The sequence below is a fragment of the Salvelinus alpinus genome, chromosome 6, assembly GCF_045679555.1.
Source record: "Salvelinus alpinus chromosome 6, SLU_Salpinus.1, whole genome shotgun sequence".
In the NCBI taxonomy this organism is placed as follows: Eukaryota; Metazoa; Chordata; class Actinopteri; order Salmoniformes; family Salmonidae; genus Salvelinus; species Salvelinus alpinus.
In genome coordinates this window covers 97,868,600-97,892,470 of record NC_092091.1, presented here as the reverse complement: position 1 = coordinate 97,892,470, position 23,871 = coordinate 97,868,600, and the positions used below count along the sequence as shown (strand labels likewise).

At 44.8% G+C, this 23,871-nt stretch overlaps 1 protein-coding gene across 3 annotated transcripts in view; it reads right to left on the bottom strand.

The window, feature by feature from the left end:
- Positions 1 to 23,871, bottom strand: part of tapt1b (transmembrane anterior posterior transformation 1b) — a 49,689-nt gene that overhangs the window by 11,421 nt on the left and 14,397 nt on the right. The window contains exons 5-9 of one of the 3 annotated variants that reach the window (XM_071408516.1): positions 16,426 to 16,561; positions 9,518 to 9,615; positions 9,068 to 9,137; positions 4,774 to 4,854; positions 2,159 to 2,268 (exon numbers count right to left, since the gene is read on the bottom strand). In XM_071408516.1, the coding sequence (XP_071264617.1) occupies positions 2,159 to 2,268; positions 4,774 to 4,854; positions 9,068 to 9,137; positions 9,518 to 9,615; positions 16,426 to 16,561 (495 nt within the window). Of the gene's footprint in view, positions 1 to 2,158; positions 2,269 to 4,773; positions 4,855 to 9,067; positions 9,138 to 9,517; positions 9,676 to 16,425; positions 16,562 to 23,871 lie in introns of all 3 variants that reach the window. The other 2 variants (XM_071408514.1, XM_071408515.1) reach the window with 2 other exon arrangements.

Genomic DNA, 23,871 nt, shown 5'->3' with positions numbered 1-23,871 from the left:
TAATATATTGGCACCCTTGATGACAGATGAGCTCTAATATATTGGCACCCTTGATGACAGATGAGATCTAATATATATTGGCACCCTTGATGACAGTCAGATGTGGTAAACAGATGAGCTCTAATATATTGGCACCCTTGATGACAGATGAGCTGTAATATATTGGCACCCTTGATGACAGATGAGCTGTAATATATTAGCACCCTTGATGACAGATGAGCTCTAATATATTGGCACCCTTGATGACAGATGAGCTCTAATATATTGGCACCCTTGATGACAGATGAGCTCTAATATATTGGCACCCTTGATGACAGATGAGCTCTAATATATTGGCACCCTTGATGACAGTCAGATGTGGTAAACAGATGAGCTCTAATATATTGGCACCCTTGATGACAGATGAGCTGTAATATATTGGCACCCTTGATGACAGTCAGATGAGCTCTAATATATTGGCACCCTTGATGACAGATGAGCTCTAATATATTGGCACCCTTGATGACAGTCAGATGTGGTAAACAGATGAGCTCTAATATATTGGCACCCTTGATGACAGATGAGCTCTAATATATTGGCACCCTTGATGACAGATGAGCCCTAATATATTGGCACCCTTGATGACAGTCAGATGTGGTATACAGATGAGCCCTAATATATTGGCACCCTTGATGACAGATGAGCTCTAATATATTGGCACCCTTGATGACAGATGAGCTGTAATATATTGGCACCCTTGATGACAGATGAGCTGTAATATATTGGCACCCTTGATGACAGTCAGATGTGGAGCTCTAATATATTGGCACCCTTGATGACAGATGAGCCCTAATATATTGGCACCCTTGATGACAGATGAGCTGTAATATATTGGCACCCTTGATGACAGATGAGCTCTAATATATTGGCACCCTTGATGACAGTCAGATGAGCTCTAATATATTGGCACCCTTGATGACAGATGAGCTCTAATATATTGGCACCCTTGATGACAGTCAGATGTGGTAAACAGATGAGCTCTAATATATTGGCACCCTTGATGACAGATGAGCTCTAATATATTGGCACCCTTGATGACAGATGAGCCCTAATATATTGGCACCCTTGATGACAGTCAGATGTGGTATACAGATGAGCTGTAATATATTGGCACCCTTGATGACAGATGAGCTCTAATATATTGGCACCCTTGATGACAGATGAGCTCTAATATATTGGCACCCTTGATGACAGTCAGATGTGGTATACAGATGAGCCCTAATATATTGGCACCCTTGATGACAGATGAGCTGTAATATATTGGCACCCTTGATGACAGTCAGATGTGGAGCTCTAATATATTGGCACCCTTGATGACAGATGAGCCCTAATATATTGGCACCCTTGATGACAGATGAGCTGTAATATATTGGCACCCTTGATGACAGTCACCCTGGTATGACAGATGAGCTGTAATATATTGGCACCCTTGATGACAGTCAGATGTGGTATACAGATGGAATGGTGAATCATGTAAAAGGTGCCAATATATTTGAGCTCATCTGTAAAGTGACACTCAACAACATTGTATTTGGACAGTCAATCTGCATTTTGTCCATCTGGGCTCTTCACTCCAGTGTTTAGACATCACATGTTTCATATCAGGAGACAGAATATCAGTTTTACCGCTAAGAAATAAATCACACGTATCTAGTCCCCCCTCCACAGGAAGAAGTCAGAAGTAATTGGATAAATACACTTATAGTTTATTAAAGTAGTCAAACATCATCTATTCCCAGCATGCAATGACTACATTAAGTATTAGCATGTTTTGCCCAATAGGAACTCTGTCTGTCTGTCTGTCTGTCTGTCTGTCTGTCTGTCTGTCTGTCTGTCTGTCTGTCTGTCTGCAGGGATAAAAAGGGTTCATCTCTTCCTGTGGGTGTCGGCTCCAGGTACGTAACCATAGTTACTATCGCCAAGGAAGATCTGGGGGTGGGGCTACGGCCCAATTATCTCTCCTTCCTCCTAGTGTGCACTTGTTCCCTTCCCTGATTTGAAAGGAAATGACTGGTATCAAGGCTGTAGGAAGTAGTGAACGAGTGTACACTTCAGGAGAAAGGAGAGATTGAGACACACCCCCAGGAGAGGACGGCCGGCGGGACGGACGGACACTTACGTCTGCAGTGATGTCGTTAAACTTGGTGATGAAGGCGTGCTTGACGACGTCCACGGTGACCTCAGACGCTATCACCATGACGACGTCAGGAAACAGCACCCACAGGTGGTCTGTCGTTAAAAATCAAAATCGTATTAACCGATCAGTTTTTTGTTATCAATACATCACTAATCAATAATGAAATCATCAGTACATGATCATTTCAACACTAATCGTTCATATTAACCGATCGGGAAATGATCAATACATTATTAATACATCACTAATCAATAACATCAGTCATCGATACATTATTAATACATCACTAATCAATAACATCAGTGATCGATACATTATCAATAGAGACACCCAGTTGATAGGAGTCCAGTTTATGGCGCTGATAACCAGGATGTAAAACAGTCTAACGAGTCCAGTTTATGACGCCGATAACCAGGATGTAAAACAGTCTAACGAGTCCAGTTTATGACGCCGATAACCAGGATGTAAAACAGCCTAACGAGTCCAGTTTATGACGCTGATAACCAGGATGTAAAACAGTCTAACGAGTCCAGTTTATGACGCTGATAACCAGGATGTAAAACAGTCTAACGAGTCCAGTTTATGGCGCTGATAACCAGGATGTAAAACAGTCTAACGAGTCCAGTTTATGGCGCTGATAACCAGGATGTAAAACAGTCTAACGAGTCCAGTTTATGACGCTGATAACCAGGATGTAAAACAGTCTAACGAGTCCAGTTTATGACGCTGATAACCAGGATGTAAAACAGCCTAACGAGTCCAGTTTATGACGCTGATAACCAGGATGTAAAACAGTCTAACGAGTCCAGTTTATGACGCTGATAACCAGGATGTAAAACAGCCTAACGAGTCCAGTTTATGACGCTGATAACCAGGATGTAAAACAGTCTAACGAGTCCAGTTTATGACGCTGATAACCAGGATGTAAAACAGTCTAACGGGTCCAGTTTATGACGCTGATAACCAGGATGTAAAACAGTCTAACGGGTCCAGTTTATGACGCTGATAACCAGGATGTAAAACAGTCTAACGAGTCCAGTTTATGACGCTGATAACCAGGATGTAAAACAGTCTAACGAGTCCAGTTTATGACGCTGATAACCAGGATGTAAAACAGTCTAACGAGTCCAGTTTATGACGCTGATAACCAGGATGTAAAACAGTCTAACGAGTCCAGTTTATGACGCTGATAACCAGGATGTAAAACAGTCTAACGAGTCCAGTTTATGACGCTGATAACCAGGATGTAAAACAGTCTAACGAGTCCAGTTTATAACGCTGATAACCAGGATGTAAAACAGCCTAACGAGTCCAGTTTATGACGCTGATAACCAGGATGTAAAACAGTCTAACGAGTCCAGTTTATGACGCTGATAACCAGGATGTAAAACAGTCTAACGAGTCCAGTTTATGACGCTGATAACCAGGATGTAAAACAGTCTAACGAGTCCAGTTTATGACGCTGATAACCAGGATGTAAAACAGTCTAACGAGTCCAGTTTATGACGCTGATAACCAGGATGTAAAACAGTCTAACGAGTCCAGTTTATGACGCTGATAACCAGGATGTAAAACAGCCTAACGAGTCCAGTTTATGGCGCTGATAACCAGGATGTAAAACAGCCTAACGAGTCCAGTTTATGACGCTGATAACCAGGATGTAAAACAGCCTAACGAGTCCAGTTTATGACGCTGATAACCAGGATGTAAAACAGCCTAACGAGTCCAGTTTATGACGCTGATAACCAGGATGTAAAACAGTCTAACGAGTCCAGTTTATGACGCTGATAACCAGGATGTAAAACAGCCTAACGAGTCCAGTTTATGACGCTGATAACCAGGATGTAAAACAGCCTAACGAGTCCAGTTTATGACGCTGATAACCAGGATGTAAAACAGTCTAACGAGTCCAGTTTATGACGCTGATAACCAGGATGTAAAACAGTCTAACGAGTCCAGTTTATGACGCTGATAACCAGGATGTAAAACAGCCTAACGAGTCCAGTTTATGGCGCTGATAACCAGGATGTAAAACAGTCTAACGAGTCCAGTTTATGACGCTGATAACCAGGATGTAAAACAGTCTAACGAGTCCAGTTTATGACGCTGATAACCAGGACGTAAAACAGTCTAACGAGTCCAGTTTATGGCGCTGATAACCAGGACGTAAAACAGTCTAACGAGTCCAGTTTATGACGCTGATAACCAGGATGTAAAACAGCCTAACGAGTCCAGTTTATGACGCTGATAACCAGGATGTAAAACAGCCTAACGAGTCCAGTTTATGGCGCTGATAACCAGGATGTAAAACAGTCTAACGAGTCCAGTTTATGACGCTGATAACCAGGATGTAAAACAGTCTAACGAGTCCAGTTTATGACGCTGATAACCAGGATGTAAAACAGCCTAACGAGTCCAGTTTATGACGCTGATAACCAGGATGTAAAACAGTCTAACGAGTCCAGTTTATGACGCTGATAACCAGGATGTAAAACAGCCTAACGAGTCCAGTTTATGACGCTGATAACCAGGATGTAAAACAGTCTAACGACAGACAGACAGACAGACAGACAGACAGACAGACAGACAGTAGTTACCAGGGTTCCATGAGAACTGCTCCATGTTCCGTAGACAGACAATCAGTAACAGAACATAGTTAGTGAACCTCTCCTTTATATCTGTGGAGAGAGAGGAGGGGAGAGAGGAGAGAGGGAGGAGGGGAGAGAGAGATGAGAGAGAGGGAGAGAGAGGAGAGAGAGGGGGAGGGAGAGATGAGAGAGAGGGGAGAGGGGGAGGAGGGGAGAGAGAGGAGAGAGAGATGAGAGAGAGGGGAGAGAGGGGGAGGAGGGGAGGGAGGGAGAGGAGGGGAGAGGGGGAAGAGGGGAGAGAGAGAAAGATAGAGATGTGGAGGAGGGGAGAGGGAAGGTGATAGAGAGAGATGGGGGGAGGGGGAGAGAGAATAGGAGAGGGGGGGCGATAGAGAGAGGGTGGGGCGATGGAGAGAGAGAGGGGGGAGGAGGGGAGAGAGAGAGAGAGAGGGTGGGATGGTAGAGGGAGAGAGAAGAAGAGCAGAATTACTGTTATATTTACCTCAATAATAACCCCAGAGGGAATACAAATGTTTTAATGGCAGAATATGACCACCAGGGTTAGAGAGGTCAGGGGTCAGAGAGAGGTCAGGGTTCAGAGAGAGAGGTCAGGGGTCAGAGAGGTCAGGGGTTCAGAGAGAGGCGCCAAGGGGTCAGAGAGAGGCGCCAAGGGGTCAGGGGTCAGAGAGAGGCACTAAGGGGTCAGAGAGGTCAGGGGTCAGAGGTCAGGGGTTCAGAGAGAGGCGCCAAGGGGTCAGAGAGAGGCGCCAAGGGGTCAGGGGTCAGATGTCAGAGAGAGGCGCTAAGGGGTCAGAGAGGTCAGGGGTCAGAGGTCAGGGGTCAGAGAGGTCAGGGGTCAGAGAGGTCAGGGGTCAGAGGTCAGGGGTCAGAGAGAGGCGCCAAGGGGTCAGAGTGAGGCGCAAAGGGGTCAGAGAGAGGCCCTAAGGGGTCAGAGAGAGGCGCCAAGGGGTCAGAGAGAGGCCCTAAGGGGTCAGAGAGAGGCGCCAAGGGGTCAGAGAGAGGCCCTAAGGGGTCAGAGAGAGGCCCTAAGGGGTCAGAGAGGCCCTAAGGGGTCAGAGAGAGGCGCCAAGGGGTCAGAGAGAGGCGCCAAGGGGTCAGAGAGAGGCGCCAAGGGGTCAGAGAGGCCCTAAGGGGTCAGAGAGAGGCGCCAAGGGGTCAGAGAGAGGCGCCAAGGGGTCAGAGAGAGGCGCAAAGGGGTCAGAGAGAGGTCAGGGGTCAGAGAGAGGTCAGGGGTCAGAGAGAGGCGCCAAGGGGTCAGAGAGAGGCGCCAAGGGGTCAGAGAGAGGCGCCAAGGGGTCAGAGAAAGGCGCCAAGGGGTCAGAGAGAGGCGCAAAGGGGTCAGAGAGAGGCGCAAAGGGGTCAGAGAGAGGCGCAAAGGGGTCAGAGAGAGGCGCAAAGGGGTCAGAGAGAGGCCCTAAGGGGTCAGAGAGAGGCGCAAAGGGGTCAGAGAGAGGCGCAAAGGGGTCAGAGAGAGGCGCCAAGGGGTCAGAGAGAGGCGCCAAGGGGTCAGAGAGGCCCTAAGGGGTCAGAGAGGCCCTAAGGGGTCAGAGAGAGGCCCTAAGGGGTTAGAGAGAGGCGCCAAGGGGTCAGAGAGAGGCCCTAAGGGGTCAGAGAGAGGCCCTAAGGGGTCAGAGAGAGGCCCTAAGGGGTCAGAGAGAGGCCCTAAGGGGTCAGAGAGAGGCCCTAAGGGGTCAGAGAGAGGCCCTAAGGGGTAAGAGAGAGGCGCCAAGGGGTCAGAGAGAGGCACCAAGGGGTCAGAGAGAGGCGCAAAGGGGTCAGAGAGAGGCGCAAAGGGGTCAGAGAGAGGTCAGGGGTCAGAGAGAGGCGCCAAGGGGTCAGAGAGAGGCGCCAAGGGGTCAGAGAGAGGCGCCAAGGGGTCAGAGAGAGGCGCCAAGGGGTCAGAGAGAGGCGCCAAGGGGTCAGAGAGAGGCCCTAAGGGGTCAGAGAGAGGCCCTAAGGGGTCAGAGAGGTCAGGGGTCAGAGAGAGGCCCTAAGGGGTCAGAGAGAGGCCCTAAGGGGTCAGAGAGAGGCGCCAAGGGGTCAGAGAGAGGCCCTAAGGGGTCAGAGAGAGGCCCTAAGGGGTCAGAGAGAGGCGCCAAGGGGTCAGAGAGAGGCGCCAAGGGGTCAGAGAGAGGCGCTAAGGGGTCAGAGAGAGGCGCCAAGGGGTCAGAGAGAGGCGCCAAGGGGTCAGAGAGAGGCGCCAAGGGGTCAGAGAGAGGCCCTAAGGGGTCAGAGAGAGGCGCCAAGGGGTCAGAGAGAGGCGATAAGGGGTCAGAGAGAGGCGCCAAGGGGTCAGAGAGAGGCCCAAGGGGTCAGAGAGAGGCCCTAAGGGGTCAGAGAGAGGCCCTAAGGGGTCAGAGAGAGGCGCTAAGGGGTCAGAGAGAGGCGCCAAGGGGTCAGAGAGAGGCGCAAAGGGGTCAGAGAGAGGTCAGGGGTCAGAGAGAGGCCCTAAGGGGTCAGAGAGAGGCGCCAAGGGGTCAGAGAGAGGCGCCAAGGGGTCAGAGAGAGTGAGGCGCCAAGGGGGCAGAGAGAGGCCCTAAGGGGTCAGAGAGAGGCCCTAAGGGGTCAGGGGTCAGGGGTAGTTATACTAGTTAGTAGTTGTACTAGTTATAGTAGTTAGTAGTTGTACTAGTTATAGTAGTTAGTAGTTGTACTAGTTATACTAGTTAGTAGTTGTACTAGTTATACTAGTTAGTAGTTGTACTAGTTATAGTAGTTAGTAGTTGTACTAGTTATAGTAGTTAGTAGTTGTACTAGTTATACTAGTTAGTAGTTGTACTAGTTATAGTAGTTAGTAGTTGTACTAGTTATAGTAGTTAGTAGTTGTACTAGTTATAGTAGTTAGTAGTTGTACTAGTTATAGTAGTTAGTAGTTGTACTAGTTATAGTAGTTAGTAGTTGTACTAGTTATAGTAGTTAGTAGTTGTACTAGTTATAGTAGTTAGTAGTTGTACTAGTTATACTAGTTAGTAGTTGTACTAGTTATAGTAGTTAGTAGTTGTACTAGTTATACTAGTTAGTAGTTGTACTAGTTATACTAGTTAGTAGTTGTACTAGTGTCGTAGAAAATCACTTCAAATATAACTCTTACAAGAACTTTGTGAACTCAAATAAGATTTTTAATACAAATTGTATCACAATCTGGAATGTCCGCGGAACACACCCCGCTTCCCAACCCCGGTTCCAACATTTATACATAAATAGCATATGGGTCCACCCCATATGCAAATAAGCATACTTCCCCTAATTTTTCCTGCCATCATTATCTTTTTAGTTCAGGCTTCCTGCTTGTTCACGCCTACTAACGCCCATTATCTGCTTTCAGTTAAATTATAATAGTGGCCAGACCCATGCTTGTCTTAAAAATAATCTATGTCCATCTACCCTCTAGGCCTATGACTCAACCCTGTATTTAATTCAATGCCCCAGCATGTTCTCTGGTATGTCCTTATTGGAATTGGCAGACTCTATGTCTCTTCTTGTCATTAGTGTCCAGTTGCCTTAAGCATATTTCTCTGGTATGTGTGCTTTTAGTGGAATGTGTAGACTATAAGTCTAGTGTGTCCAATTATTTTAGGTGCCCATGTGTCTGGTCAGTCTGTCAGCACAATGGAGAAAATAAGAGGGCCAGAACGTCCCTTAGTATATCTCCATTACCAGTCTCATGATCAACGTGAACATGTGGTTCGTTACTTTAATGTTCAGCTGTCTTATGTCTTTATATTTTATCCATGTGTTTTATGTTACTACTACACTAGTTATACTAGTTAGTAGTTGTACTAGTTATACTAGTTAGTAGTTGTACTAGTTATACTAGTTAGTAGTTGTACTAGTTATACTAGTTAGTAGTTGTACTAGTTATACTAGTTAGTAGTTGTACTAGTTATACTAGTTAGTAGTTGTACTAGTTATACTAGTTAGTAGTTGTACTAGTTATACTAGTTAGTAGTTGTACTAGTTATACTAGTTAGTAGTTGTACTAGTTATACTAGTTAGTAGTTGTACTAGTTATACTAGTTAGTAGTTGTACTAGTTATACTAGTTAGTAGTTGTACTAGTTATACTAGTTAGTAGTTGTACTGTTATACTAGTTAGTAGTTGTACTGTTATACTAGTTAGTAGTTGTACTAGTTATACTAGTTAGTAGTTGTACTAGTTATACTAGTTAGTAGTTGTACTAGTTATACTAGTTAGTAGTTGTACTAGTTATACTAGTTAGTAGTTGTACTAGTTATACTAGTTAGTAGTTGTACTAGTTATACTAGTTAGTAGTTGTACTCACCACTGTTAGACATCTGAAAGAGGTTATTCTTCTCAAACTTCTTAAACACACTTCCTTTGATCTCCACGAACTACAGAGGAACACAACAGTCACTGGGTGGGTCTCAGTGTGTGTGTCAACGTGTGTGTGTGTGCGCGTCTCGGTGTGTGTGTGTGCGTGTCTCAGTGTGTGTGTGTGTGTGTCTCAGTGTGTGTGTGTGTGTCTGTCTATGTGTGTGTGTGTGTGTGTCAGTGTGTGTGTGTCAGTGTGTGTGTGTCTCAGTGTGTGTGTGTGTGTGTGTGTGTCTCAGTGTGTGTGTGTGTGTCTCAGTGTGTGTGTGTGTCTCAGTGTGTGTGTGTGTGTGTGTGTGTGTGTCTCAGTGTGTGTGTGTGTGTCTCAGTGTGTGTGTGTGTGTCTCAGTGTGTGTGTGTGTCTCAGTGTGTGTGTGTGTGTGTGTGTGTGTGTACTCACGTTGTTAGACATCATGATGGTGAGTAGAGACTTGTTGTGGGAGTTGAAGGCAACGTTCAGAGTAGTGGCCTGGACCATGATGAGGATAGCATGGAGAACTGGTACACACTCAGGAAAACACACACAACCTGATACACACTCAGGAAAACACACACAACCTGATACACACTCAGGAAAACACACTGATACAACCTGATACACACTCAGGAAAACACACTGATACAACCTGATACACACTAACACAGCCTGATACACACTAACACAGCCTGATACACACTAACACAACCTGATACACACTGACACAACCTGATACACACTCAGGAAAACACACTAACACAACCTGATACACACTAACACAACCTGATACACACTCAGGAAAACACACTGATACAACCTGATACACACTGACACAACCTGATACACACTGACACAACCTGATACACACTGATACAACCTGATACACACTGACACAACCTGATACACACTGACACAACCTGATACACACTAACACAACCTGATACACACTGACACAACCTGATACACACTGACACAACCTGATACACACTGACACAACCTGATACACACTGACACAACCTGATACACACTAACACAACCTGATACACACTGACACAACCTGATACACACTAACACAACCTGATACACACTCAGGAAAACACACTGATACAACCTGATACACACTCAGGAAAACACACTAACACAACCTGATACACACTGACACAACCTGATACACACTCAGGAAAACACACTAACACAACCTGATACACACTAACACAACCTGATACACACTGATACAACCTGATACACACTGACACAACCTGATACACACTCAGGAAAACACACTGATACAACCTGATACACACTGACACAACCTGATACACACTAACACAACCTGATACACACTAACACAACCTGATACACACTGACACAACCTGATACACACTCAGGAAAACACACTAACACAACCTGATACACACTCAGGAAAACACACTGATACAACCTGATACACACTAACACAACCTGATACACACTCAGGAAAACACACTGACACAACCTGATACACACTCAGGAAAACACACTGATACAACCTGATACACACTAACACAACCTGATACACACTAACACAACCTGATACACACTGACACAACCTGATACACACTGACACAACCTGATACACACTGACACAACCTGATACACACTGACACAACCTGATACACACTCAGGAAAACACACTAACACAACCTGATACACACTCAGGAAAACACACTGACACAACCTGATACACACTCAGGAAAACACACTGATACAACCTGATACACACTGATACAACCTGATACACACTCAGGAAAACACACTGATACAACCTGATAACACACTAACACAACCTGATACACAACTGACTGACACAACCTGATAACACACTCAGGAAAACACACTGATACAACCTGATACACACTAACACAACCTGATACACACTCAGGAAAACACACTGATACAACCTGATACACACTGATACAACCTGATACACACTCAGGAAAACACACTGATACAACCTGATAACACACTAACACAACCTGATACACACTAACACAACCTGATACACACTGACACAACCTGATACACACTGATACAACCTGATACACACTGATACAACCTGATACACACTCAGGAAAACACACTGACACAACCTGATACACACTCAGGAAAACACACTGATACAACCTGATACACACTCCTATACCGTCTCTTTAGGTTCAGTAGGTAAGGATACAGACAGGAAGTGAGGTACAACTCCTATACCGTCTCTTTAGGTTCAGTAAGTAAGATAACAGACAGGAAGTGAGGTACAACTCCTATACCGTCTCTTTAGGTTCAGTAAGTAAGATAACAGACAGGAAGTGAGGTACAACTCCTATACCGTCTCTTTAGGTTCAGTAAGTAAGATAACAGACAGGAAGTGAGGTACAACTCCTATACCATCTCTTTAGGTTCAGTAAGTAAGGATACAGACATATAGAACAGCCATGAGGAAGTGAGGAACAACTCCTATGTGAGCTCTCTTCTTCTCTTTAGGTTCAGTAAGTAAGGATACAGACAGGAAGTGAGCAACAAATCCTATACCGTCTCTTTCGGTTCAGTAAGTAAGGATACAGACAGGAAGTGAGCTACAACTCCTATACCGTCTCTCTTTAGGTTCAGTAAGTAAGGATACAGACAGGAAGTGAGGTACAACTCCTATACCGTCTCTTTAGGTTCAGTAAGTAAGGATACAGACAGGAAGTGAGGTACAACTCCTATACCGTCTCTTTAGGTTTAGTAAGTAAGGATACAGACAGGAAGTGAGCTACAACTCCTATACCGTCTACCTTTCGGTTCAGTAAGTAAGGATACAGACAGGAAGTGAGGTACAACTCCTATACCGTCTCTTTCGGTTCAGTAAGTAAGGATACAGACAGGAAGTGAGCTACAACTCCTATACCGTCTCTCTTTAGGTTCAGTAAGTAAGGATACAGAAAGGAAGTGAGGTACAACTCCTATACCGTCTCTTTAGGTTCAGTAAGTAAGGATACAGACAGGAAGTGAGGTACAACTCCAACACCGTTTCTCTTTAGGTTCAGTAAGTAAGGATACAGACAGGAAGTGAGGTACAACTCCTATACCGTCTCTTTAGGTTCAGTAAGTAAGGATACAGACAGGAAGTGAGCTACAAATCCTATACCGTCTCCCTTTCGGTTCAGTAAGTAAGGATACAGACAGGAAGTGAGCTACAACTCCTATACCGTCTCTCTTTAGGTTCAGTAAGTAAGGATACAGACAGGAAGTGAGGTACAACTCCTATACCGTCTCTTTCGGTTCAGTAAGTAAGGATACAGACAGGAAGTGAGGTACAACTCCTATACCGTCTCTCTTTAGGTTCAGTAAGTAAGGATACAGACAGGAAGTGAGGTACAACTCCTATACCGTCTCTTTAGGTTCAGTAAGTAAGGATACAGACAGGAAGTGAGCTACAACTCCTATACCGTCTCCCTTTCGGTTCAGTAAGTAAGGATACAGACAGGAAGTGAGGTACAACTCCTATACCGTCTCTTTCGGTTCAGTAAGTAAGGATACAGACAGGAAGTGAGCTACAACTCCTATACCGTCTCTCTTTAGGTTCAGTAAGTAAGGATACAGACAGGAAGTGAGGTACAACTCCTATACCGTCTCTTTAGGTTCAGTAAGTAAGGATACAAACAGGAAGTGAGCTACAACTCCTATACCGTCTCCTTCGGTTCAGTAGGTAAGGATACAGACAGGAAGTGAGATACAACTCCTATACCGTCTCTTTAGGTTCAGTAGGTAAGGATACAGACAGGAAGTGAGGAACAACTCCTATACCGTCTCTTTAGGTTCAGTAGGTAAGGATACAGACAGGAAGTGAGGTACAACTCCTATACCGTCTCTTTAGGTTCAGTAGGTAAGGATACAAACAGGAAGTGAGGAACAACTCCTATACCGTCTCTTTAGGTTCAGTAGGTAAGGATACAGACAGGAAGTGAGGTACAACTCCTATACCGTCTCTTTAGGTTCAGTAGGTAAGGATACAGACAGGAAGTGAGGTACAACTCCTATACCGTCTCTTTAGGTTCAGTAAGTAAGGATACAGACAGGAAGTGAGGTACAACTCCTATACCGTCTCTTTAGGTTCAGTAAGTAAGGATACAGACAGGAAGTGAGCTACAACTCCTATACCGTCTCTCTTTAGGTTCAGTAAGTAAGGATACAGACAGGAAGTGAGGTACAACTCCTATACCGTCTCTTTAGGTTTAGTAAGTAAGGATACAGACAGGAAGTGAGGTACAACTCCTATACAGTCTCTTTAGATTCAGTAGGTAAGGATACAGACAGGAAGTGAGCTACAACTCCTATACCGTCTCCCTTTCGGTTCAGTAAGTAAGGATACAGACAGGAAGTGAGGTACAACTCCTATGTGAGCTCTCTTCTTCTCTTTCGGTTCAGTTAGTAAGGAAACAGACAGGAAATGAGGTACAACTCCTATACCGTCTCTTTAGGTTCAGTAAGTAAGGATACAGACAGGAAGTGAGGTACAACTCCTATACCGTCTCTTTAGGTTCAGTAAGTAAGGATACAGACAGGAAGTGAGCTACAACTCCTATACCGTCTCTCTTTAGGTTCAGTAAGTAAGGATACAGACAGGAAGTGAGGTACAACTCCTATACCGTCTCTTTAGGTTTAGTAAGTAAGGATACAGACAGGAAGTGAGGTACAACTCCTATACAGTCTCTTTAGGTTCAGTAGGTAAGGATACAGACAGGAAGTGAGCTACAACTCCTATACCGTCTCCCTTTCGGTTCAGTAAGTAAGGATACAGACAGGAAGTGAGGTACAACTCCTATGTGAGCTCTCTTCTTCTCTTTCGGTTCAGTAAGTAAGGAAACAGACAGGAAATGAGGTACAACTCCTACACCGTCTTTCTTTAGGTTCAGTAGGTAAGGATACAGACAGGAAGTGAGGTACAACTCCTATACCGTCTCTTTAGGTTCAGGAAGTAAGGATACAGACAGGAAGTGAGGTACAACTCCTATACCGTCTCTTTAGGTTCAGTAGGTAAGGATACAGACAGGAAGTGAGGAACAACTCCTATACCGTCTCTTTAGGTTCAGTAGGTAAGGATACAGACAGGAAGTGAGGTACAACTCCTATACCGTCTCTTTAGGTTCAGTAGGTAAGGATACAGACAGGAAGTGAGGAACAACTCCTATACCGTCTCTTTAGGTTCAGTAGGTAAGGATACAGACAGGAAGTGAGGTACAACTCCTATACCGTCTCTTTAGGTTCAGTAGGTAAGGATACAGACAGGAAGTGAGGTACAACTCCTATACAGTCTCTTTAGGTTCAGTAGGTAAGGATACAGACAGGAAGTGAGCTACAACTCCTATACCGTCTCTTTAGGTTGAGTAAGTAAGGATACAGACAGGAAGTGAGGTACAACTCCTATGTGAGCTCTCTTCTTCTCTTTAGGTTCAGTAGGTAAGGATACAGACAGGAAGTGAGGTACAACTCCTATACCGTCTCTTTAGGTTCAGTAGGTAAGGATACAGACAGGAAGTGAGGTACAACTCCTATACAGTCTCTTTAGGTTCAGTAGGTAATGATACAGACAGGAAGTGAGGTACAACTCCTATAGTCTCTTTAGGTTCAGTAAGTAAGGATACAGACAGGAAGTGAGGTACAACTCCTATACCGTCTCTTTAGGTTTAGTAAGTAAGGATACAGACAGGAAAAGAGGTACAACTCCTATACAGTCTCTTTAGGTTCAGTAGGTAAGGATACAGACAGGAAGTGAGCTACAACTCCTATACCGTCTCTTTAGGTTGAGTAAGTAAGGATACAGACAGGAAGTGAGGTACAACTCCTATGTGAGCTCTCTTCTTCTCTTTAGGTTCAGTAGGTAAGGATACAGACAGGAAGTGAGGTACAACTCCTATACCGTCTCTTTAGGTTCAGTAGGTAAGGATACAGACAGGAAGTGAGGTACAACTCCTATACAGTCTCTTTAGGTTCAGTAGGTAATGATACAGACAGGAAGTGAGGTACAACTCCTATAGTCTCTTTAGGTTCAGTAAGTAAGGATACAGACAGGAAGTGAGGTACAACTCCTATACCGTCTCTTTAGGTTCAGTAGGTAAGGATACAGACAGGAAGTGAGCTACAACTCCTATACCGTCTACCTTTCGGTTCAGTAAGTAAGGATACAGACAGGAAGTGAGGAACAACTCCTATACCGTCTCTTTAGGTTCAGTAGGTAAGGATACAGACAGGAAGTGAGGTACAACTCCTATACCGTCTCTTTAGGTTCAGTAGGTAAGGATACAGACAGGAAGTGAGGAACAACTCCTATACCGTCTCTTTAGGTTCAGTAGGTAAGGATACAGACAGGAAGTGAGGTACAACTCCTATACCGTCTCTTTAGGTTCAGTAGGTAAGGATACAGACAGGAAGTGAGGTACAACTCCTATACCTTCTCTTTAGGTTCAGTAAGTAAGGATACAGACAGGAAGTGAGCTACAACTCCTATACCGTCTCTTTAGGTTCATTAAGTAAGGATACAGACAGGAAGTGAGCTACAACTCCTATACCGTCTCTCTTTAGGTTCAGTAAGTAAGGATACAGACAGGAAGTGAGGTACAACTCCTATACCGTCTCTTTAGGTTTAGTAAGTAAGGATACAGACAGGAAAAGAGGTACAACTCCTATACAGTCTCTTTAGGTTCAGTAGGTAAGGATACAGACAGGAAGTGAGCTACAACTCCTATACCGTCTCTTTAGGTTGAGTAAGTAAGGATACAGACAGGAAGTGAGGTACAACTCCTATGTGAGCTCTCTTCTTCTCTTTAGGTTCAGTAGGTAAGGATACAGACAGGAAGTGAGGTACAACTCCTATACCGTCTCTTTAGGTTCAGTAGGTAAGGATACAGACAGGAAGTGAGGTACAACTCCTATACAGTCTCTTTAGGTTCAGTAGGTAATGATACAGACAGGAAGTGAGGTACAACTCCTATAGTCTCTTTAGGTTCAGTAAGTAAGGATACAGACAGGAAGTGAGGTACAACTCCTATAGTCTCTTTAGGTTCAGTAAGTAAGGATACAGACAGGAAGTGAGGTACAACTCCTATACCGTCTCTTTAGGTTCAGTAGGTAAGGATACAGACAGGAAGTGAGGTACAACTCCTATACAGTCTCTCTTTAGGTTCAATAGGTAAGGATACAGACAGGAAGTGAGGTACAACTCCTATACAGTCTCTCTTTAGGTTCAATAGGTAAGGATACAGACAGGAAGTGAGGTACAACTCCTATACCGTCTCTTTAGGTTCAGTAAGTAAGGATACAGACATATAGAACAGCCATGAGGAAGTGAGGTACAACTCCTATGTGAGCTCTCTTCTTCTCTTTCGGTTCTGTAGCGGTCCAGTAGAGAGCGTCCAGAATGTCCTGCCCAAACGAAGAGAACAACCTGTCTGCTACCTGCAGGGAACACACACACACACACACACACACACACACACACACACACGGTTAGTCTACCTGCAGGAAACACACACACACTCACGGTTAGTCTACCTGCAGGGAACACACACACACACACCCACACACACACACACACACCACACCCACCCACACACAGTTAGTCTACCTGCAGGGAACACACACACACACACACACACACACACACACACACACGCGGTTAGTCGGTTGTGTGTGTGTCTCAGTGTAAAGCTGCAGGTGCAGGTGAGGTATGAAAAGCTGCAGGTACAGGTGAGGTATTAAAAGCTGCAGGTACAGGTGAGGTATGAAAAGCTGCAGGTACAGGTGAGGTATTAAAAGCTGCAGGTACAGGTGAGGTATTAAAAGCTGCAGGTACAGGTGAGGTATTAAAAGCTGCAGGTACAGGTGAGGTATGAAAAGCTGCAGGTACAGGTGAGGTATTAAAAGCTGCAGGTACAGGTGAGGTATGAAAAGCTGCAGGTGAGGTATTAAAAGCTGCAGGTACAGGTGAGGTATGAAAAGCTGTAGGTGAGGTATGAAAAGCTGTAGGTACAGGTGAGGTATTAAAAACTGCAGGTGCAGGTGAGGTATTAAAAGCTGCAGGTGCAGGTGAGGTATGAAAAGCTGCAGGTACAGGTGAGGTATTAAAAGCTGCAGGTACAGGTGAGGTATTAAAAGCTGCAGGTACAGGTGAGGTATGAAAAGATGCAGGTACAGGTGAGGTATGAAAAGCTGCAGGTACAGGTGAGGTATTAAAAGCTGCAGGTACAGGTGAGGTATTAAAAGCTGCAGGTACAGGTGAGGTATTAAAAGCTGCAGGTACAGGTGAGGTATGAAAAGCTGCAGGTACAGGTGAGGTATTAAAAGCTGCAGGTACAGGTGAGGTATGAAAAGCTGCAGGTGAGGTATTAAAAGCTGCAGGTACAGGTGAGGTATGAAAAGCTGTAGGTGAGGTATGAAAAGCTGTAGGTACAGGTGAGGTATGAAAAGCTGCAGGTACAGGTGAGGTATGAAAAGCTGCAGGTACAGGTGAGGTATGAAAAGCTGCAGGTGAGGTATTAAAAGCTGCAGGTACAGGTGAGGTATGAAAAGCTGTAGGTGAGGTATGAAAAGCTGTAGGTACAGGTGAGGTATGAAAAGCTGCAGGTACAGGTGAGGTATGAAAAGCTGCAGGTACAGGTGAGGTATTAAAAGCTGCAGGTACAGGTGAGGTATTAAAAGCTGCAGGTACAGGTGAGGTATTAAAAGCTGCAGGTACAGGTGAGGTATTAAAAGCTGCAGGTACAGGTGAGGTATTAAAAGCTGCAGGTACAGGTGAGGTATTAAAAGCTGCATGTACAGGTGAGGTATGAAAAGCTGCAGGTACAGGTGAGGTATGAAAAGCTGCAGGTGCAGGTGAGGTATGAAAAGCTGCAGGTGCAGGTGAGGTATGAAAAGCTGCAGGTGCAGGTGAGGTATGAAAAGCTGCAGGTACAGGTGAGGTATTAAAAGCTGCAGGTACAGGTGAGGTATTAAAAGCTGCAGGTACAGGTGAGGTATTAAAAGCTGCAGGTACAGGTGAGGTATTAAAAGCTGCAGGTACAGGTGAGGTATTAAAAGCTGCAGGTGCAGGTGAGGTATTAAAAGCTGCAGGTACAGGTGAGGTATTAAAAGCTGCAGGTACAGGTGAGGTATTAAAAGCTGCAGGTACAGGTGAGGTATTAAAAGCTACAGGTACAGGTGAGGTATGAAAAGCTGCAGGTACAGGTGAGGTATGAAAAGCTGCAGGTACAGGTGAGGTATGAAAAGCTGCAGGTACAGGTGAGGTATTAAAAGCTGCAGGTACAGGTGAGGTATGAAAAGCTGCAGGTACAGGTGAGGTATGAAAAGCTGCAGGTACAGGTGAGGTATTAAAAGCTGCAGGTGAGGTATTAAAAGATGCAGGTACAGGTGAGGTATTAAAAACTGCAGGTACAGGTGAGGTATTAAAAGCTGCAGGTACAGCTGAGGTATTAAAAGCTGTAGGTACAGGTGAGGTATTAAAAGCTGTAGGTACAGGTGAGGTATTAAAAGCTGCAGGTACAGGTGAGGTATGAAAAGCTGCAGGTGCAGGTGAGGTATTAAAAGCTGCAGGTACAGGTGAGGTATTAAAAACTGCAGGTACAGGTGAGGTATTAAAAGCTGCAGGTACAGGTGAGGTATTAAAAGCTGCAGGTACAGGTGAGGTATTACAAGCTGCAGGTACAGGTGAGGTATTAAAAGCTGCAGGTACAGGTGAGGTATTAAAAGCTGCAGGTACAGGTGAGGTATTAAAAGCTGCAGGTACAGGTGAGGTATGAAAAGCTGCAGGTACAGGTGAGGTATTAAAAGCTGCAGGTACAGGTGAGGTATTAAAAGCTGCAGGTACAGGTGAGGTATTAAAAGCTGCAGGTACAGGTGAGGTATTAAAAGCTGCAGGTACAGGTGAGGTATTAAAAGCTGCAGGTACAGGTGAGGTATTAAAAGCTGCAGGTACAGGTGAGGTATTAAAAGATGCAGGTACAGGTGAGGTATGAAAAGCTGCAGGTACAGGTGAGGTATGAAAAGCTGCAGGTGAGGTATTAAAAGCTGCAGGTACAGGTGAGGTATGAAAAGCTGTAGGTGAGGTATGAAAAGCTGTAGGTACAGGTGAGGTATGAAAAGCTGCAGGTACAGGTGAGCTATTAAAAGCTGCAGGTACAAGTGAGGTATTAAAAGCTGCAGGTACAGGTGAGGTATGAAAAGCTGCAGGTACAGGTGAGGTATGAAAAGCTGCATGTACAGGTGAGGTATGAAAAGCTGCAGGTGCAGGTGAGGTATTAAAAGCTGCAGGTACAGGTGAGGTATTAAAAGCTGCAGGTACAGGTGAGGTATTAAAAGCTGCAGGTACAGGTGAGGTATTAAAAGCTGCAGGTACAGGTGAGGTATTAAAAGCTGCAGGTACAGGTGAGGTATTAAAAGCTGCAGGTACAGGTGAGGTATTAAAAGCTGCAGGTACAGGTGAGGTATGAAAAGCTGCAGGTACAGGTGAGGTATTAAAAGCTGCAGGTACAGGTGAGGTATGAAAAGATGCAGGTACAGGTGAGGTATGAAAAGCTGCAGGTACAGGTGAGGTATTAAAAGCTGCAGGTGAGGTATTAAAAGCTGCAGGTACAGGTGAGGTATTAAAAGCTGCAGGTACAGGTGAGGTATTAAAAGCTGCAGGTACAGCTGAGGTATTAAAAGCTGCAGGTACAGCTGAGGTATTAAAAGCTGTAGGTACAGGTGAGGTATTAAAAGCTGTAGGTACAGGTGAGGTATTAAAAGCTGCAGGTACAGGTGAGGTATGAAAAGATGCAGGTACAGGTGAGGTATTAAAAGCTGCAGGTACAGGTGAGGTATTAAAAGCTGCAGGTACAGGTGAGGTATTAAAAGCTGCAGGTACAGGTGAGGTATTAAAAGCTGCAGGTACAGGTGAGGTATTAAAAGCTGCAGGTACAGGTGAGGTATTAAAAGATGCAGGTACAGGTGAGGTATGAAAAGCTGCAGGTACAGGTGAGGTATGAAAAGCTGCAGGTGAGGTATTAAAAGCTGCAGGTACAGGTGAGGTATGAAAAGCTGTAGGTGAGGTATGAAAAGCTGTAGGTACAGGTGAGGTATGAAAAGCTGCAGGTACAGGTGAGCTATTAAAAGCTGCAGGTACAAGTGAGGTATTAAAAGCTGCAGGTACAGGTGAGGTATGAAAAGCTGCAGGTACAGGTGAGGTATGAAAAGCTGCATGTACAGGTGAGGTATGAAAAGCTGCAGGTGCAGGTGAGGTATTAAAAGCTGCAGGTACAGGTGAGGTATTAAAAGCTGCAGGTACAGGTGAGGTATTAAAAGCTGCAGGTACAGGTGAGGTATTAAAAGCTGCAGGTACAGGTGAGGTATTAAAAGCTGCAGGTACAGGTGAGGTATTAAAAGCTGCAGGTACAGGTGAGGTATGAAAAGCTGCAGGTACAGGTGAGGTATGAAAAGATGCAGGTACAGGTGAGGTATGAAAAGCTGCAGGTACAGGTGAGGTATTAAAAGCTGCAGGTGAGGTATTAAAAGCTGCAGGTGAGGTATTAAAAGCTGCAGGTACAGCTGAGGTATTAAAAGCTGCAGGTACAGCTGAGGTATTAAAAGCTGCAGGTACAGCTGAGGTATTAAAAGCTGTAGGTACAGGTGAGGTATTAAAAGCTGTAGGTACAGGTGAGGTATTAAAAGCTGCAGGTACAGGTGAGGTATGAAAAGATGCAGGTACAGGTGAGGTATTAAAAGCTGCAGGTGCAGGTGAGGTATTAAAAGCTGCAGGTGCAGGTGAGGTATTAAAAACTGCAGGTACAGGTGAGGTATTAAAAGCTGCAGGTACAGGTGAGGTATTAAAAGCTGCAGGTACAGGTGAGGTATGAAAAGCTGCAGGTACAGGTGAGGTATGAAAAGCTGCATGTACAGGTGAGGTATGAAAAGCTGCAGGTGCAGGTGAGGTATTAAAAGCTGCAGGTGCAGGTGAGGTATTAAAAGCTGCAGGTACAGGTGAGGTATTAAAAGCTGCAGGTACAGGTGAGGTATTAAAAGCTGCAGGTACAGGTGAGGTATTAAAAGCTGCAGGTACAGGTGAGGTATTAAAAGCTGCAGGTACAGGTGAGGTATTAAAAGCTGCAGGTACAGGTGAGGTATTAAAAGCTGCAGGTACAGGTGAGGTATGAAAAGCTGCAGGTACAGGTGAGGTATTAAAAGCTGCAGGTACAGGTGAGGTATGAAAAGATGCAGGTACAGGTGAGGTATTAAAAGCTGCAGGTACAGGTGAGGTATGAAAAGATGCAGGTACAGGTGAGGTATGAAAAGCTGCAGGTACAGGTGAGGTATTAAAAGCTGCAGGTGAGGTATTAAAAGATGCAGGTACAGGTGAGGTATTAAAAGCTGCAGGTACAGGTGAGGTATTAAAAGCTGCAGGTACAGCTGAGGTATTAAAAGCTGTAGGTACAGGTGAGGTATTAAAAGCTACAGGTACAGGTGAGGTATTAAAAGCTGCAGGTACAAGTGAGGTATTAAAAGATGCAGGTACAGGTGAGGTATGAAAAGCTGCAGGTACAGGTGAGGTATGAAAAGCTGCAGGTACAGGTGAGGTATGAAAAGCTGCAGGTGAGGTATTAAAAGCTGCAGGTACAGGTGAGGTATGAAAAGCTGTAGGTGAGGTATGAAAAGCTGTAGGTACAGGTGAGGTATTAAAAGCTGTAGGTGAGGTATGAAAAGCTGTAGGTACAGGTGAGGTATGAAAAGCTGCAGGTACAGGTGAGCTATTAAAAGCTGCAGGTACAAGTGAGGTATTAAAAGATGTAGGTACAGGTGAGGTATGAAAAGCTGCAGGTACAGGTGAGCTATTAAAAGCTGCAGGTACAAGTGAGGTATTAAAAGATGCAGGTACAGGTGAGGTATGAAAAGCTGCAGGTACAGGTGAGGTATGAAAAGCTGCAGGTACAGGTGAGGTATGAAAAGCTGCAGGTGAGGTATTAAAAGCTGCAGGTACAGGTGAGGTATGAAAAGCTGTAGGTGAGGTATGAAAAGCTGTAGGTACAGGTGAGGTATGAAAAGCTGCAGGTACAGGTGAGGTATGAAAAGCTGTAGGTGAGGTATGAAAAGCTGTAGGTACAGGTGAGGTATGAAAAGCTGCAGGTACAGGTGAGCTATTAAAAGCTGCAGGTACAAGTGAGGTATTAAAAGATGCAGGTACAGGTGAGGTATGAAAAGCTGCAGGTACAGGTGAGGTATGAAAAGCTGCAGGTACAGGTGAGGTATGAAAAGCTGCAGGTGAGGTATTAAAAGCTGCAGGTACAGGTGAGGTATGAAAAGCTGTAGGTGAGGTATGAAAAGCTGTAGGTACAGGTGAGGTATGAAAAGCTGCAGGTACAGGTGAGGTATGAAAGCTGTAGGTACAGGTGAGGTATTAAAAGCTGCAGGTACAGGTGAGGTATGAAAAGATGCAGGTACAGGTGAGGTATTAAAAGCTGCAGGTGCAGGTGAGGTATTAAAAGCTGCAGGTACAGGTGAGGTATTAAAAACTGCAGGTACAGGTGAGGTATTAAAAGCTGCAGGTACAGGTGAGGTATTAAAAGCTGCAGGTACAGGTGAGGTATTACAAGCTGCAGGTACAGGTGAGGTATTAAAAGCTGCAGGTACAGGTGAGGTATTAAAAGCTGTAGGTGAGATATTAAAAGATGCAGGTACAGGTGAGGTATTAAAAGCTGCAGGTGAGGTATTAAAAGATGCAGGTACAGGTGAGGTATTAAAAACTGCAGGTACAGGTGAGGTATTAAAAGCTGCATGTACAGCTGAGGTATTAAAAGCTGTAGGTACAGGTGAGGTATTAAAAGCTGTAGGTACAGGTGAGGTATTAAAAGCTGCAGGTACAGGTGAGGTATGAAAAGATGCAGGTACAGGTGAGGTATTAAAAGCTGCAGGTGCAGGTGAGGTATTAAAAGCTGCAGGTACAGGTGAGGTATTAAAAACTGCAGGTACAGGTGAGGTATTAAAAGCTGCAGGTACAGGTGAGGTATTAAAAGCTGCAGGTACAGGTGAGGTATTACAAGCTGCAGGTACAGGTGAGGTATTAAAAGCTGCAGGTACAGGTGAGGTATTAAAAGCTGCAGGTACAGGTGAGGTATTAAAAGCTGCAGGTACAGGTGAGGTATGAAAAGCTGCAGGTACAGGTGAGGTATTAAAAGCTGCAGGTACAGGTGAGGTATTAAAAGCTGCAGGTACAGGTGAGGTATGAAAAGCTGCAGGTACAGGTGAGGTATGAAAAGCTGCAGGTACAGGTGAGGTATGAAAAGCTGCAGGTGAGGTATTAAAAGCTGCAGGTACAGGTGAGGTATGAAAAGCTGTAGGTGAGGTATGAAAAGCTGTAGGTACAGGTGAGGTATGAAAAGCTGCAGGTACAGGTGAGCTATTAAAAGCTGCAGGTACAAGTGAGGTATTAAAAGATGCAGGTACAGGTGAGGTATGAAAAGCTGCAGGTACAGGTGAGGTATGAAAAGCTGCAGGTACAGGTAAGGTATGAAAAGCTGCAGGTGAGGTATTAAAAGCTGCAGGTACAGGTGAGGTATGAAAAGCTGTAGGTGAGGTATGAAAAGCTGTAGGCACAGGTGAGGTATGAAAAGCTGCAGGTACAGGTGAGGTATTAAAAGCTGCAGGTACAGGTGAGGTATTAAAAGCTGCAGGTACAGGTGAGGTATGAAAAGCTGTAGGTACAGGTGAGGTATTAAAAGCTGTAGGTACAGGTGAGGTATTAA